The sequence below is a fragment of the Lepisosteus platostomus genome, chromosome 5 (genome assembly GCF_059453375.1).
Source record: "Lepisosteus platostomus isolate fLepPlt1 chromosome 5, fLepPlt1.hap1, whole genome shotgun sequence".
In the NCBI taxonomy this organism is placed as follows: Eukaryota; Metazoa; Chordata; class Actinopteri; order Semionotiformes; family Lepisosteidae; genus Lepisosteus; species Lepisosteus platostomus.
Window position 1 is genome coordinate 12,852,049 of NC_142615.1, and position 15,399 is coordinate 12,867,447.

The 15,399-nt window shown below is 40.8% G+C and overlaps 1 protein-coding gene and 1 non-coding gene across 2 annotated transcripts; both read right to left on the reverse strand.

Annotated features, from left to right (window-relative positions):
• Positions 1-1,318: 1,318 nt before the first annotated feature.
• LOC148663691 (zona pellucida sperm-binding protein 3-like) lies at positions 1,319-2,492 on the reverse strand. The gene is made up of 5 exons (XM_088632865.1): positions 2,327-2,492; positions 2,132-2,249; positions 1,832-1,932; positions 1,681-1,754; positions 1,319-1,509 (listed from the first exon to the last, which is right to left on the reverse strand). Exons 1-5 carry the CDS (start codon positions 2,449-2,451, stop codon positions 1,319-1,321), a joined length of 609 nt encoding a protein of 202 aa, XP_088488991.1. The 5' UTR covers positions 2,452-2,492.
• A 12,360-nt stretch (positions 2,493-14,852) lies between these two features.
• On the reverse strand, positions 14,853-14,908 carry LOC148663692 (U7 small nuclear RNA). The gene has a single exon (XR_015939011.1). It is a non-coding gene; the product is annotated as a U7 small nuclear RNA (small nuclear RNA).
• Between the last annotated feature and the right edge of the window lie 491 nt (positions 14,909-15,399).

Sequence of the window (15,399 nt, forward strand, 5' to 3'; positions counted from 1 at the left end):
CTAAGAGTTATGTTCTTGTTTTGAGTATCTAATGTAGAAGTTGTAACCAAGTTCAATTTCGAAATGGTCTAAATGAATGATATATACTGTATGGGTGACAGGGCCTTCTGCTGTTATGCCCCCAAGCTCTGGAACTCTCTCCCCAAGGATACCAGAGTCACCTTCCCTAAACTCCTTCAAATTCAGATTCAACACCTTGTTCTGTAGAAGAGCCTTTACTGAACTGGTTCTATTCTTTACCCCTCTGCTTCTACTTTTCTCCTCAGTCTATTGGAATTGTTTTATCCTGTGTATTCCGATTGTAATCCTGTCAAGTGCTTTGTGAAGCCACCTTCGGAACCATTATATAAAACAGTTTATTCTAAAATCCTTGAAACTTTAATAGGGCACTGCAGTAGGACTAAAAATTGACAGCCTTAGTGGGCCATCATGATTGTGCAAATTATAGGTAGTCACAAAGGAAGACTAGGATTCACTTGAAATCCATGACATGGGACACTGAAACAGTGGAGAGGCTTTGTGTAGTAAGCGTTCAGTCTCAATCTACACAGTCTGTGCTGCTGGTAGAGGTAGTTGTGAACACCTGTCTTCCGGATCAAGTACTGGGATCTCCAGTCTCAATCCTAGTACTTCCCATGACTGTCCACTACCACTGCTGTGAAACCAACACCCATAAGATAAGACCTCCGTGATTTTAACTGTACCATTATTCACTGATGCTCACACAGCAGTATTATTCCTCTGCTAAGGAAGGAAGGCCTACTTTACACCAAGCCCCTGTTGACAATTCCTTCCTCGTGTTTATTTTAGGAAGTTTGTGCAGCCTAGAATAGGACACCAGATCTCACTCTTATTGGGCACTACAGTAGCAACTCACTCCATAACCACTACCCTTCTCGGAAACAGGAGGATTTCCAGTATATTGAACACCTCTGTCTCTCCCACAGTAAAAGATCACACTGCCCTGCCTAAGGAAAAGTGCAGCCATCTTCCCCCAGTACAATGCTTTATTACTCCAGCCATTTTCAGTCCTCATTGGCAGCAATACAGGAAGCATTCTTGAAAGGGGAACCCCCACAAATACAGTACTTCAATTTATTAATGGGTCTCACTTCCCTTGAATTCCTCCACCCCATTCAAACCTATAAACCATAAAGAAACAAGGGCAGGCAGAAGGGTCTTTCACAGCTTTATTGAGATGTTGCCATTACAAGGCGAGTGGAGGCAGGAGAGTCACAAGGACCAGGCTGGTGCCTTCATTCAAGCACCTGGGGAGGAAGAAGGAGAACAATCCAGCTGAACTGCAGGACACCCACCCCTACAGGAGCTCCTCCTGCCAGACCCTACCTGTCCACTGGCAAACATCTCCAAAGTCCTCTGCTCCCTCCACATCCTCACTGGTGCTCTGAGGGTCTCCCTCCTCATCCTCAGTCCAGTCAGCTCCCACATCCAGAGGAGCTTCTACTGGTGCCACAGCCACCCGACTGCTGGTCACCAGGCTCCTGGTACCTGTGGACAAGTAACACCCAGGAGTGAGGGATCTGCTATACCCAGAGTCCCACAGTGATGCTACTCATCTAAACAGTCCCTTTGTCCAGCACGGGATCATTCCTCAGTTGTCCAAGCATGGTTGTCTCTTGGGCAGAGATGCATCCACAAGGGATAGAGAACGAGACCCACCTTCATTCCGACTGCCAGCACACCTGGACTCACAGCAGGCACAGACCTCATGGTCACCATACAGCTCCTCCCACCTGGAGGAGAGGAGGACAGGTGAGACCTCCACCTGGCATGTCCCAGAGCACCCTCAGCAGGCTCCTTGCAGAAGTACCTCTTAGCCTCCCTGTTGTAGGTGCAGGACTTGGTCCCTGGTGTTGCTTTAGCAGGAGCCACAGCCATGACACAGTGCATGTACAGCTCAGTCACTTCATGCTGCAAGAGGGAAGGTCACAGCATTAAGGGATCAAGGCCAATAGAGGGACAGAGAAGGACCATCTGCCATCAGTGAAGGCAAGCTGGCAGCTCTAGGCACTACAGCTGCCACAGTCTGGTTCACATCTAGATCATGGATGAAAAAAGCAGACCATGGATCAGTAGAGCAAGAAGGCTGAGCAGCCTTTGAGAGCAGTACCTTCCTGGACAGCTTCTTCTGGAAGAAGAAGGCATCAATTGTGAAGCGGAGCACATCCTTCTGCTTGGAGGGGACAAACCTGGACAGGCAGCCATCTGCCTTGCTGTCCACCATGCACCTGGGGACAAGGACAAGGATGAACCCCTGCAGGTTCTCAGGGCTCCTGCCCACCTCCCCTCCCAGAAGGGGCCGTACCCCAAGTTGTCGATCACAGGGTAACGGGGCTGCGAGTGCTGGTCTGGTTTCTCCGTTACGTAACACGAGTGGATGTATAGCCTCTGCGCCGCTGTGGCAAAGTAGGCAGTGGCCTGGAAGTACATGGGCTGACCCAGGAAGTACTCATCCTTGGGAGAGAGCCGGACCCAGTGGGCTGGAGAGAGAGGCAGCATTACACCTGCACACAGCACCCCCTGCAGGCAGGAGGAGCCACTCACTCAAAGAGCTTACAGTTGGTGGTGAGCAGCACAAAGCTGTGCTTGTTCTTCAGGTCCTTGAAGAAGGTCCTTCTCCTGGCCCACGTGGGGACATAGCCAACCTTGTAGGAGTAGTGGAACCTGCAGGACAGAGGGGATGAGGGGCTTTTGGACACTTTCCCAGCAGCAGCAGAGCCCTGCCTACCTGTTGTAGGAGTACTTGACCAGCATAAGAAGGGAATGAAGTGATGCACAGGTGCACTGGAGGAGGGCGGGGCATAGCAGAGAGTGTTGGAGTACACCAGGCGGCCCTGGACAACCTGCAGGGTCACAGAGGAAGGGATATTCCCAGGAAAGGCAACCCCGACACTAGCCCTACAGCTCACATCGATACACTGCATGTAGATGAAGACCTGCTTACCGATCGCTCGGTGCCGCACTCGTGAAGCCCGTAGATGAAGTAAAAGTAACGGCATGTGGTTCGGCTGACGCTGCAGTTGCCCAAGGTCACTTCCGATGGCTGACAGCTGAAGCCGAACAGGAGCCGACTGACCCTCACGTACATCCTGCTGGAGTCGCACCACACAGCCACTCCTCGGGTGCCCCTGATGGCCGGGCGAGCCGGCTGCCGCCCTCGCTGGGGAGGAAACAGGATGCTCTTGATGTAGGCGGGTAAGGGGCGGCTGCCAGCTTCGGGCTTCATCTTCTCCTTGTCGAAGTAGGGCGAGTACGCGTCTCTGGACACGGGAAGGCGGCGAAAGTCGGGAGCCAAGGACTGCGAGTCGTTCTCGCTTGCAGACAGGTCTTCGGAGGGCGCATCTGCCAGGCTTAAGTCCTCCGACTGGGCTGCGTCTTCAGGAGCCGGGAGGTCGGCCTGGAGCGCTAATTCCCGAGAGTCCCAGCGGAAATCAGTGCAGGGAGCCCATCTGTCACGGACGTCCAAAGGGACTAACCGTGGGGAGCAGGAGAGCGGAAAAAGACCCATATGCATAGCGGCGAGACAGGAAAAAGGCCCGGGCTCATTAGTGCAAAGAGTTCAGGAATGCCGTATAGAAACCTATGCCCTCAGGGAGCGGACGTGGGGCGCCCTGGTGCTAGGCGGGTCTCAGGACATCCGAACGTCAATGCTGAGCGAGGACAGAGTGCAAGACCCGGAAATATATAGCCCAAGGGAAAGAGAGGGACAGGAAGGACAGCAGACCAGAAACTAGGGACAGGACAGAGAAGGAGCGCCCTCTGGCTGCAGAGGGTGTGACACCGGCCCCTGCGCACAGGCACAGCACAAAGAGAAACGAGCGCATTGCCAAATTGACGTCCCGCTAAACTGCTACAGAAGTAAGACAAGTAAACCACCAAACTGTGTTGAAGCAAGAGAGCATAAAGTGTGAACACGGTGACTAGGTTTTTATACTAGCAGGACTATGCTACCACTCACATGGTCACACTACCGCTCAATCAACACAATCAGTTACATACAGAGACCCGGATTGTTCTCAGCGTCTAATTAGAACCTGCTTCCAGTCTGAGGCGGGACTCCGTGAAGCCGCCTGAACACTTTCCCGTGTGTATCTGACCTCAGCGGAGGAGTTCCACGCAATTTCGACAGAATTAAATCACCCACACGTGTAAAATTTGCTCAGATTAATTTATTGTTCAATTAGTTTCTAATTTCCGAGGAAAGTGTGTTAATTCGCTGTCAGACAGAGTACGGAACATGCGACACGTCCGTCCACACTTTCTTTTATCGAGGGGGCTGTTCTATCAATACGTACCGCAATGAAAATAATTTTACTATTTTTCATGTGTAATTGCATGTCATATTAAAATGTGTAATACAAGCATTTCTTTGCTTCCCAGTAAAGAAATACTGATCAGCTTTTGACATGATCTGATAATAATTTGTCTGATTTTCCAGAGATTGCTTTTGCTTCGCAGCACTGAGAACCTATGGAAGCCCGTTTCCGCCAGGGAGTAAAAAAAACGCACTATGGTATCTCAGAATTGTGACTTAGAATCATGGAATTGCGACCTAAAAACTCAGAATTTTGACTTTACCTCTCACATTTGCGACTTCGAAATAGCCCATATTTCATTGTCTGTCCTTTTGTTATTGTAACGAATTCGGGTTCTAGGGCTTGTGCCCTCGCCGCTCCCACCCTACTTCGTGCCTCACTGTATTGGCTCAAACCCAGGTCTTGCTAGCTAGAACCCGAATCCGTTACAATAACAAAAGGACAGACAATGAAATATGGGCTATTTCGAAGTTGCAAATGTGAGATATAAAGTCGGAGTTGTGCGTTACTAAGTCGCAATTCTGAGTTACTTAGTCGGAATTCTGCGATACCATAGCACGTTTTTTTGTAACTCCCTGGCGGAAACGGGCTTTCATACATTTCAATTAGTCTGATCAGTGCAGGACAAGTTAATGTAGAATCATTACTATGTCTGTCTCTTGTTTGTATATAAATGAATGTCTTTGACAACTTGTTAGATGTTAGTTTTTAATTTAGTTTTACGATGTAGGTCATGTGTTAACATATGCACGAGCATACGAAATGTCTCACTCCTGATTCAGCTCATGCTCCATAGGAGAGAAGAGATTCCTCCTGCTTCTCGTACAATCATATCAGAACAGAAGCCCGTGTCGCCCAGCTCTGATTCAAGAGCGACTCGCATCTTCAGCCCTTTTTTTATTCGTGATCCTAATTTTCTTTAGTTATGATCAATATTGAACTTTTTCTAAATAAAACGACAATAATCAAACATGCAGGCAGACTTTTAAAAAGTATTAGGAGCTGACAGGGTGCCCCTTTGGAATAGTTGTCAGAAAATGTGAGAAAAGGAAAGGTACGTAAGCTCTCACACACAGCATTAGAGATTGGCATCTGATGAAAAAAACAACTACCTGTCTCCCCAGCATTTAACGGTGCTGTTGTTTTGATTTTACATATTGTTAGCATTTTAATGAATTGTTAAAAGATTGATACACAAATCGCTAAATAAGAAAACGTAAAAACCCTAGCTGTAAGCAATTGGCCATTCATATTCCTGAATTTTAAATCCCGGTGCAGCTAATTTGAAAGCAGAGTCTACCATTTACTGTATTGCAGAAGCGTATTGTTGCCACCAAGGAAAAAAAATCCTGAGTTTACAAGAGTTAAGAGGAAACAAATGCAAACACCGTTAAGAAAAAACACACACGTCTCAGGCCTTAACCATGACAAGGATGGGATTTGAACCTAGACGAGCAGAGCACAATGAATTAGCAATCCAAAAAGTGACTCCTGTTAAATTTTATTTTCGCTTGCTCGATTTGTAGTACGCTCCTAAATCCTTACAACCGATAAACAAAACGGCTTCATGTGCCACAGCATTCTGCTGCAGGTACGGTTTGCACCGTGTATAAGGCGAACCCGAATTAAATATTTCAAATATGTGAAGAATTTCATGAAACCTGAAAAAAGATCACAGCCGATGTCAGCAATTCAGAGCCTGTAGGCAGCTTCAACAGAACAAAACGATCTGAAGCCGCAATAATTTCATAGAGTGTATTGTGACACTCTAACCAGGTTGTTGCTATTACTGCTACTGCTACTGCTGCCGTTGCTTTAAACTCTACTCAGCGGGCAAGTAAAGTTGTCCAAAGAATAGACTACTTTGAGCCGTCCGAATTCCATTATGTGAATTTAAGCTTTTTTTTAATTAATAACAGCATTAGTAATACAATGCGTGCTCAAAAACCTTACTTATTAGCTTATGAAGCAATAGTGTTTCGACAATTTGCGGTCTTCAAAAAGTAAACGCTGAAGTTTTTATACTTCCTTGTGAGCAGATCACCTTTGATTTAGAAAAGGAAAATTTACTCCCCTGTTGCTTTCATTGCAATATCTGAATCGAGACCCAAGCGCTAAGAAAGCTGAAAAACGCAGAAGTCATAAACCCGATTTTAATTTAGACACACATTTTCTAATGCAGCCTTCATTACAAGACAGTCTATTTCTCGAAAGCGTGTTATGTAAAAAAGAGAAAAACGAAAATATGTGGATGACAATATTTAAAAGCTGAAGATTTTACTTTTGAGAAATTGTCATTTTATGTATCTACAGATGCAGCCATTCAAAATGGGTGAGGTATTTCGCGGCATACCCCGGTGGGCGTGTCACAGTATCACGCAGTATCACGTGTGTCACGTGACTAACTATCCGGCGTCGCCTTGTAAAACCGCCAGGGGGAGCTTAACCTCTCATGTACAGCATTTGAGCCTTTAATTTTGAACTGTGTATTACAGCATGTTAATCATCAGTCATTAAAATGTTGGTATATATTATGAAAGCAAGATTGCTCAGTTGGACAAAAGTACACAACCTACCTTTATCAGAAATATTTATGCATCAAAGCCTTTACTGAAGATATTACTAATAGTATTAATAATGGATGACTTTGGACAAGCTGTATACTCAAAGTATAATTTCTTTAGCACATTTGTACAAGCACTTGGAATCTGTCCAAGCCATACTTTGTCAGGCATTTTGTTTTACTTCAACGGGGCATAAAAACTTCCTTGCTTTTAACAGGGCGTTTCATAATTTCTAGCTACGAAAATGATTTAAAATGCGACACCTATCATTCAACTAGAGCTTAAAATATCACAAGGAAAAATACACACCGGTATTCCATTTCTCCATAAACATTGTAAGCTTCGAAGTCTTTAACTAACGTGAAACCGGAGTCAACAAGCATACTTTTAGAATTTGATTAAAAGGGAATATAATATGGAATCGCGTATCTCAATAATTTAATAACGGTATGATTATATCCGTGTACTGCGGCAGAGCTATGTAGGGCTGTTTCGCCTGCCTGGTCATGTGAGCTGTCTTGTAGCCTACTGGTCTAGGTGCGTGACTACCAGCTGGCAGGTTGTGTGTTCGAATCCAGCTAGTGCTGGACTTTTCATTTTTATTTATTTATTTTTTAATCGCGTAACATAAACATATTACCGTATGCAAACTGTACTGTATACAATATGTATATGTATATTTAATTTCTTAACTGTGCCCGTTTAAGTATTGAATATTCATATCTAATTTTACCACTGAAGGGAAATCTTAACATAAACATACAGTATATGGCTGGTCTCGGTACTTTAAAGAAAAAAATACGCACCAGTATTCCATTTCTCTCTAAACATTGTAAGCTTCGAATGAAACCACTAAATAAAGACATAAATATAGAAATCTTAAGATTTGTTTTATTTAATGTTGGTAGCAGGATGAACTGTCAGAGTGTATATTTTGTCGCAAAGTTGCTACAAGATGTTAACAGTGAAAAAGGTATTTAGAAATGAGTTATTTCAAGATGAAAAAGAAAACATACACGAAACATGGTTTCATTACGACCAGAATCGGTCTTGAGATATTTTTAACTTGATTTACAGTATTTGAGAGGTATGTCTTAACACCGATACTACAGTGCTTAAGTACTGCTCACGTATATGTTTCTAGGTTTATATTATGCATTTCATACGGTCAAATTACTTTTGAGCAACTAATAAGAAGCGCTAAACGGTATGCGTTTTAGTTTCGTTTTGTGCTGGAACCCGTGGATTGATTAGAGATATCAAGTACATACAAGTCATTTTTTAAATGTTGTAGTTCGTCTTGAAAAAATGTTACGAGTACATCATCTATCAACAATTACACAGGTTCTGTTTCCATATTGCGGATTTTGGTTAGGTACAGTATTATCAAATCCAGTGGCGCTGTGTGTTACTTTACTGAGTCCCAATCTGTGATTGAAACCTGTAAAACCGGTTTAATTCGTCACAGCCAGCACTCTTCAGGTGTGAGGGTCTTCTGCTCAGAATGAAACGCTAAAATGTTTGTGTATATTCTAATGGTAGTGGGGGCAGGGTGTGTGGGAACAGGTTTGTTCTTCACACCTGAAACATTTTCTCTGAAAGGATTTTCTTCGCAGTTTAACCGATCTTGTTACAGCATGTTACAGTTTACTATTATTAACCATATTAATTTTAAGTGCTTAATGTAAAATCTTGTAAAAATATATTTTCATTGTTCAAATATACATTAATATACATTAAGTCTGACTATCATATAATAAGTTAAATACAAAACTAAAGAAAAAATAGGGTTAAATATAATTCAAAATATTTTGCTAACAATGTTAACTGTTTATGAATAATAAAATGTATTAACTAAGGAGTAGGATGGCACAGTTGTTAGTATGTTTTTTGTTTTGTTTCTTTTTCATAAATACAACAGTAGTACCTGATGTCTCAGTGGCTTTCAAAATTAAATTATGCATGCAAACCTGTGAACTAGAAAGATAACTAAGATTTTAATACTAATTAAATGACCGCGGGCACTTCCCACCCCCCCTACATTCTCAGAGTAGAACAGACTAACCTTCTAATGAAAGACGATGTTGGTTTTGCATAAGGGGCGGGGCTATGGAAATTAGGTATGTTTGGGAATGTGTAGTTACATGTTCTGGCTGTTTGTGAATTATCGTTGTTGAGTATGGAGTGTTGAGATATTGATTTTGTGTAATGCTTTATGTTGAAAATTGAGTTGGATTTTGTTTATGATAAACAGGATAAACTGGGGTGGGAGGAAGGTTTGGTTTTGCATAAGGGGCGGGATTATGATAATTGGAGGACTTTGCGAGTGTAAAATGGTTTGATTATTTGATTTTGTATTGTGGTTGTTATCTATGTTTTTGGTTGGTATTATGTTTATATGGTTGTTTTTGTTGGTTGGTTGTTATTATGGTTATTAATAATACGATCTATAGTTGAAATCTGAGCCTAAATAAAAAGAAAAAGCAAGTGATTAGGTTTATGAGCAATCTAATTACTTATTCGTTTAAAAGGCTATATAAAATAAAGTTTATTATTAATTTGCTGGACAGAGCGGTGAACATTATTATGCATGAGACAAAGATAACGATCCTGATCAGTTTAGAAATCTGTGTACGCTGTAAGGTTTTTACTTCTTAAACTTTTAAAATACACGTTTAGAATTGAAAGAAATCCTCTTCCTGGTATAGCACACCAGCACGTATTTTTTCTCCAATCAGAGGGGTGTCAGATGGTGTCAGCCAATCACCATTCTGCGTTGGGTAGCAACGGGTGACTGTTCTCAGGCGGAAGATGTAAGCAGCTTAATGTTCGTGTTAAATATTTTTTTTAAATTCAATTAAACGGGCACAGTTAAGACATTAAATATACATATACATACTGTATACAGTACAGTTTGCATACGGTAATATGTTTATGTTACGCGATTAAAAAATAAATAAATAAAAATGAAAAGTCCAGCACCAGCTGGATTCGAACACACAACCTGCCAGCTGGTAGTCACGCACCTAGACCAGTAAGCTACAAGACAGCTCGCATGATCAGGCAGGCGAAACAGCCCTACATAGCTCTGCCGCAGTACATGGATATAATCATACCGTTATTAAATTCTTTAGATACGCGATTCCATATTATATTCCCTTTTAATCAAATTCTAAAAGTATGCTTGTTGACTCCGGTATCACGTTAGTTAAAGACTTCGAAGCTTACAATGTTTAGGGAGAAATGGAATACTGGTGCGTATTTTTTTCTTTAAAGTACCAAGACCAGCCATATACTGTATGTTTACGTTCCAAAATTAATATCGTTTATGGCCTTCACACGCGTTACAGTATGCTCTTATTCTTTTTATGCTCAGCTACTAAGATTTCCCTTCAGTGGTAAAATTCAATATCTACAACGGGCACAGTAAAGACGTTTACAGTACAGTAAGTCTTTCTACGACAGACCAACGGACCACGAGTGCCCCTGTCGGTCAACCAATCACGCACCGCGGTATCGCGTGTCATCTTACCTGCGGTATCTCTACTGTGGTGTCTGTACCGCGCACTTTGAATGGCTGCATCTGTAGACGCTTTTTAACCACTGCTTTTAGAACTTTGCTGTGCTTCCTGAATCATTTTCAGTGTTATAAACTGGGTGTGGAAGTAGCGATCACTTTGTAGAGCAGTTGATAGACTGGAGCTGTTCAGACTACTCTTGTTATTCCTCAAATGCTTCCATCATTTTTCTTTCAGGCTAGGACGCGAGTGTGTACATGTGTTTGGTTTTCGTTTCACTGATTCTCATTGAAGATTTGTGAATTAACAAGGAAAGAATCAGTTGCCTCGGAAAGCAGAAGGTTTGGTTCTCAACGATCTTGAAGACACGCCCATGTAGAGCAGCGTGTGATGATTCGTATTATAAAAGACCAAGTGCTCAAAGTGACGTCTGCGTTTGCCGTTGAAACTTTTCATCTCGGGCGCACTTTTAGAGAGCAAAGATAGAGCAGTTGTGTTGAATCACACTGTGACAGCTGTCAGCTGAGTGGCGCAGCGGAAGCGTGCTGGGCCCATAACCCAGAGGTCGATGGATCGAAACAATCCTCTGCTATATATTTTTTATGCACGATTGATAAGCACACCATCAGTTTAATGAAGTGCATTAGAACTGTTTTTTTCTCTCGTGTGTATGCAAGCTTCACACTTACGGTACTCTTTCATCTTTACCAATATCAGATGCCCAAATGTATCTTTGGTTGTTCTGCGATCCTTGATAGTTTCCTCAAATCCTTCAAATGAACATCCATATCAAAGCAATTGTGTTTATATATATTACAATTAAGGTACATATTAAAAATATCAACGCACATTTGTATAATGCTCATTTAATAATAATTGTCAAAGATTGTCAAGTTCTCCAACAAATGAACAAATGATCGACAAATGATGATTAATCTCTTCTTGAATATAATCTCAAAAAAGAACCATTAAGGTTTACTAAGATCAAAGCTTAATCAGTGTATTAAGTTTAGCTTGCATCATAGTAATTGAGCAATAAAGTCTGTCCTAATTAAAGAGTACCCAAAGTTTGAAAGTACAACGTAGAATAAGAGTACCTTTAATTGCTCTAAAAAGATTTGTGTCTCCCAGGCACCTCTTTTGTCTTTGATCTTTCTGGTTTGTGCCAGCGAAGTTGAATTCCATCATCAGTTAATTTGTCTTAAGTCTGAAAACCAAATTATGACTGAGCTTAGACATTTCTCAAGCGAGTTTTCACTCAACGTTTATTTACTCAAATATTTAGTATCAAATGTACTACTGTAATCCTTATATTTTAAAAGACAATTTAGCGGTTTTACACGTTGCAAATTCAGTGGTTAACAAGGTATCTTTAAGCTAAATTTTGTGGATATTTTAACTTGATCAAAGTAAAAATGTAATGTAAAAACATAAAAAAATCTATAAGCAATACCTTAACAACACTGTGAACACACTTTCTTTGAAATCACTGTTGCCTACTCTCCAAAGTTGGTTTATCTGGAAATAATATTATATTAGAAATAATATTAGAAGCTATTTTTACTACTGGATCTTCACTAATCAACTAATCAGACATACCCATTACACATTTTCACATTTTAACTCCACTTTTCTGCAGTATTTGCTAAGTCCTAGAATACAAAGTGGCAATATTTCAAAGTTCAAAAGTTGTAGTAATTTCTTAGAACATGAAGCTTTTTATAAAACACTTTATTTTGGCATTAAAATAATTAGCAAGATTATACATTATAAACTAAAAATAAGAATGTATGCCAGAGATGGATCCTATTAATCAGATGTAAGCTGTCATATAATGACCTATCTGTAACCTATAATACTAGTAGTGAATATTTTCTACACCACAGAGAGAATATAATATCATACCAGTACGTTTTGATTGTCCATGTTGTCAAGGACTCACTTGTGTGTACAGGACTCTTCCATTGTGCTCAGCCTCTTGATGTGGAATTGGGAGTTCACCAGTTCTGTACACTTTCCCACATGGCTCAGTTCATCTCTGATCTCTATCAGGAGACCCAATCCCCGAAACTCTGAAATCATTCACATTTTGTATCAGCATTTGTAAGGAATTAGGTCAGGATTTTTTTTACACTATTGTTATATTAGCATTACTGTAGTGTTGCTAATGTGCTACATGCAATTTATAATCCTAAAAATGTAAAATTCCCACATTTGTAGTTGATTTTGTGTGATCTTCACCTTCACACTATTTTATATGCCATTTATTGCTTATTAACGTACTATTTTTAATCAAAATAATATTAAGACCTGTATGTATTCAAATAGTATTATCATTATTTATACTTACGCATCAAAAGACGATTGCTGAGAAAAACATGACAGTATTTAACCTAAATGGCAAACAACAAATATCAGCAATGCATTGTGGTATATAACCAGAAAAGATGCTGTGTTAGATATGTTTTCAATTTCAATTATATATGCATTTATTAATGTTGTCAATATTATTACGGTTGCAATTTAACCATGGTGAGAACCCCTGCCTGTCATACAGGAGAGTGGGGTTTGATTCCTGACAGGGAGCTAAGGAGCTTTTTCTATGACCTGTTTACAATTTAAACTGTAGTGTGAGACACCTTTCTTCTACAGAAATCTATTTTTTAAAAAGGAGATGAATTAGTTATAACAACACAAAACATCAAAGTGAAGGAGCTTTTCAGCAACTCCTTGGCTACATGGGAATTTAGTTTTTTTGACAGCAGGGTCATTTGCAAAATTAAACAAGGAATTGATTCACTCCTGTGGAATACTGTATAAAATGGAAGACAGGTTTGATATGGAAACAACTACACACATTTTAGTTTTTTTTTCCAATTGTACTCCCATCAAAGTGACATAAGAAAAGTCATTGTCAGAAGTGAGATATGAAAACAAGCCACCAGGGGAGACCGATGTAATAACTTCACCAGAAATATATTGAAAACAAATGGGCTGTCACTAAGGAAATTCATAGAGAAATACAGGTCCCACCATAAAACACCATAAGGAGTGCAAAATATGTTAAGTTATTTCTGTACTTCATCAGTGTCGGTAAAAGAGGGACTCAAGGACACAAAGACTCTAGTTTGGGATTCAGGCTGAGAAAGGGAAGTGTGACTTTGGACACAGGGCATTGCATAGAGGAACAAATGGCGCAACGAAACAAAATGCCAAAACCCCAGATTGAACCAGGGACCTATAGAGCATCAGTCTAAGGCTTTCTCAGCTGAGCTATTTCAACCTCTGTGTACGATCTAACCTCTGCTGTCTGCAGTAGCCTCCCAAAGTTCGAGCATGAGTGCACGAAGAGGCGTGGTAGAGCGTTACGTCATTCAGAAGGGGAGTAATCCAGTTCAGCTCTCTGAGGTTTGGTAGATACATCTTCTTCCTGAGTAATGTAGGATCAACTTCTTCAGGCTGGAGGAAGGGCTTGCATTTCGGCAGTAGTAACTGACTGAATAGTGACTTCTAGGACCTGGTCTTATCAGGTTGCTTTGCCACGTTTGTCAGTTCTGCTGAAAAGACTTGTCTCTAGGAAATTAAGGAAGCAAATGAATGACTATCTGAAAGGTGACATGATCTGCTGGCTGTTTGATGTGATGTGATGAATGACACAGGAAATTCGAATTCTTGCAATAAGACAAAACAAGATCCATAAAACACTGGCAGGAGTGCAAAATGTGAGAACATAAAAAGACACCTGTTTCTGCCCAATTTCAAACAGGGGATCTTGCGCATGTGTGATGAATGTGATAATCACAATATTACAGAAATGACAGCAGCATTGAACATGGCGAGACGTAAAAGATTGTTAATTCCCTTCAAATACTCAGTGTGTTTATTCTGCTGTATTAATTTACTGTGCTCATCAGGCAGTAACAAACCTGTTATCTACACACTGCTCCCAGAGCTGGATAGGTGACTCCACATTCTACAGCTCTCTAGCAAAAGAGGAAGTCAGACTACAGAAATGGAGAAAATCTCCTCTTCAGAATGTGGAAATATATTCCTGAGAGAAGTCCTTTCTCGAAGTTCAACACTCTCTGCAAGTCACCCATTCCCACCATGCGCAGTGTAGTGGTTATCACATTCTCTTAACACACCAAAGGGTTTCAGTTTGAAAGCGGGCGAAAACAAGTGATCACTTTTTGCACATTTGTCACTGCTGAGGTTGCTTTATGGGTCTATGCTGATCAATTGGAAATCAAATGGCAAAAAAGACCCTTTCCCACACCTAAGGTCAAATATTAGGAATCAAAACTGCTCGAGTGTATGGAAGCACACAGCTTTATTAAGATTTCCAAGTGCAAGATCTTTTTATTCATAAAAGACCCTATTTATGTTGTATGAGAAATATTAATATTAATACAGAATCTTTTTTCACCAAATAAATGGGCTTCCTGACTTCAGAAAGCCTTCTAGACAAATACTAAACGAGCAAAAATTCAATTTGGTAAATGAAATGAAAACACATACCCTACCAAACCTTGAGTACAGGCCATTCAGGGTGATAATACAGAACCATTTATAATTCAACAAATAAAACCTGTCAACTGCTAATCACCACTTATCATAAAAAAATAAGTAGCAATACACAGTAGGGGACTCTTGGGTGCAAGTTAAATCCATGCAAGAAGGGGGTTTAGTGTTGTATTTCCAAATCAGATATGCAAATGAGAGATCTGGCCCAGCCAATCTCAAAGCTACCTTGGTCTGGAATGGAGCTGCTCCCCTCTTCTAGTTATTCACACTGGAGTTAGGTTACATATTAGCACATTTCATCTAACAGTTGCTCCAGAAACAAAAACGTAAACAAATGACCTGGACTGTGACCACACCTATTAGAATGTAGTTCAACAGATAACTTGTAAACCTTGTCATAAGATTTTTTTTGTTCTACAAAATATACTTTATTCCGCAAAAAAAACATCTCAAAAG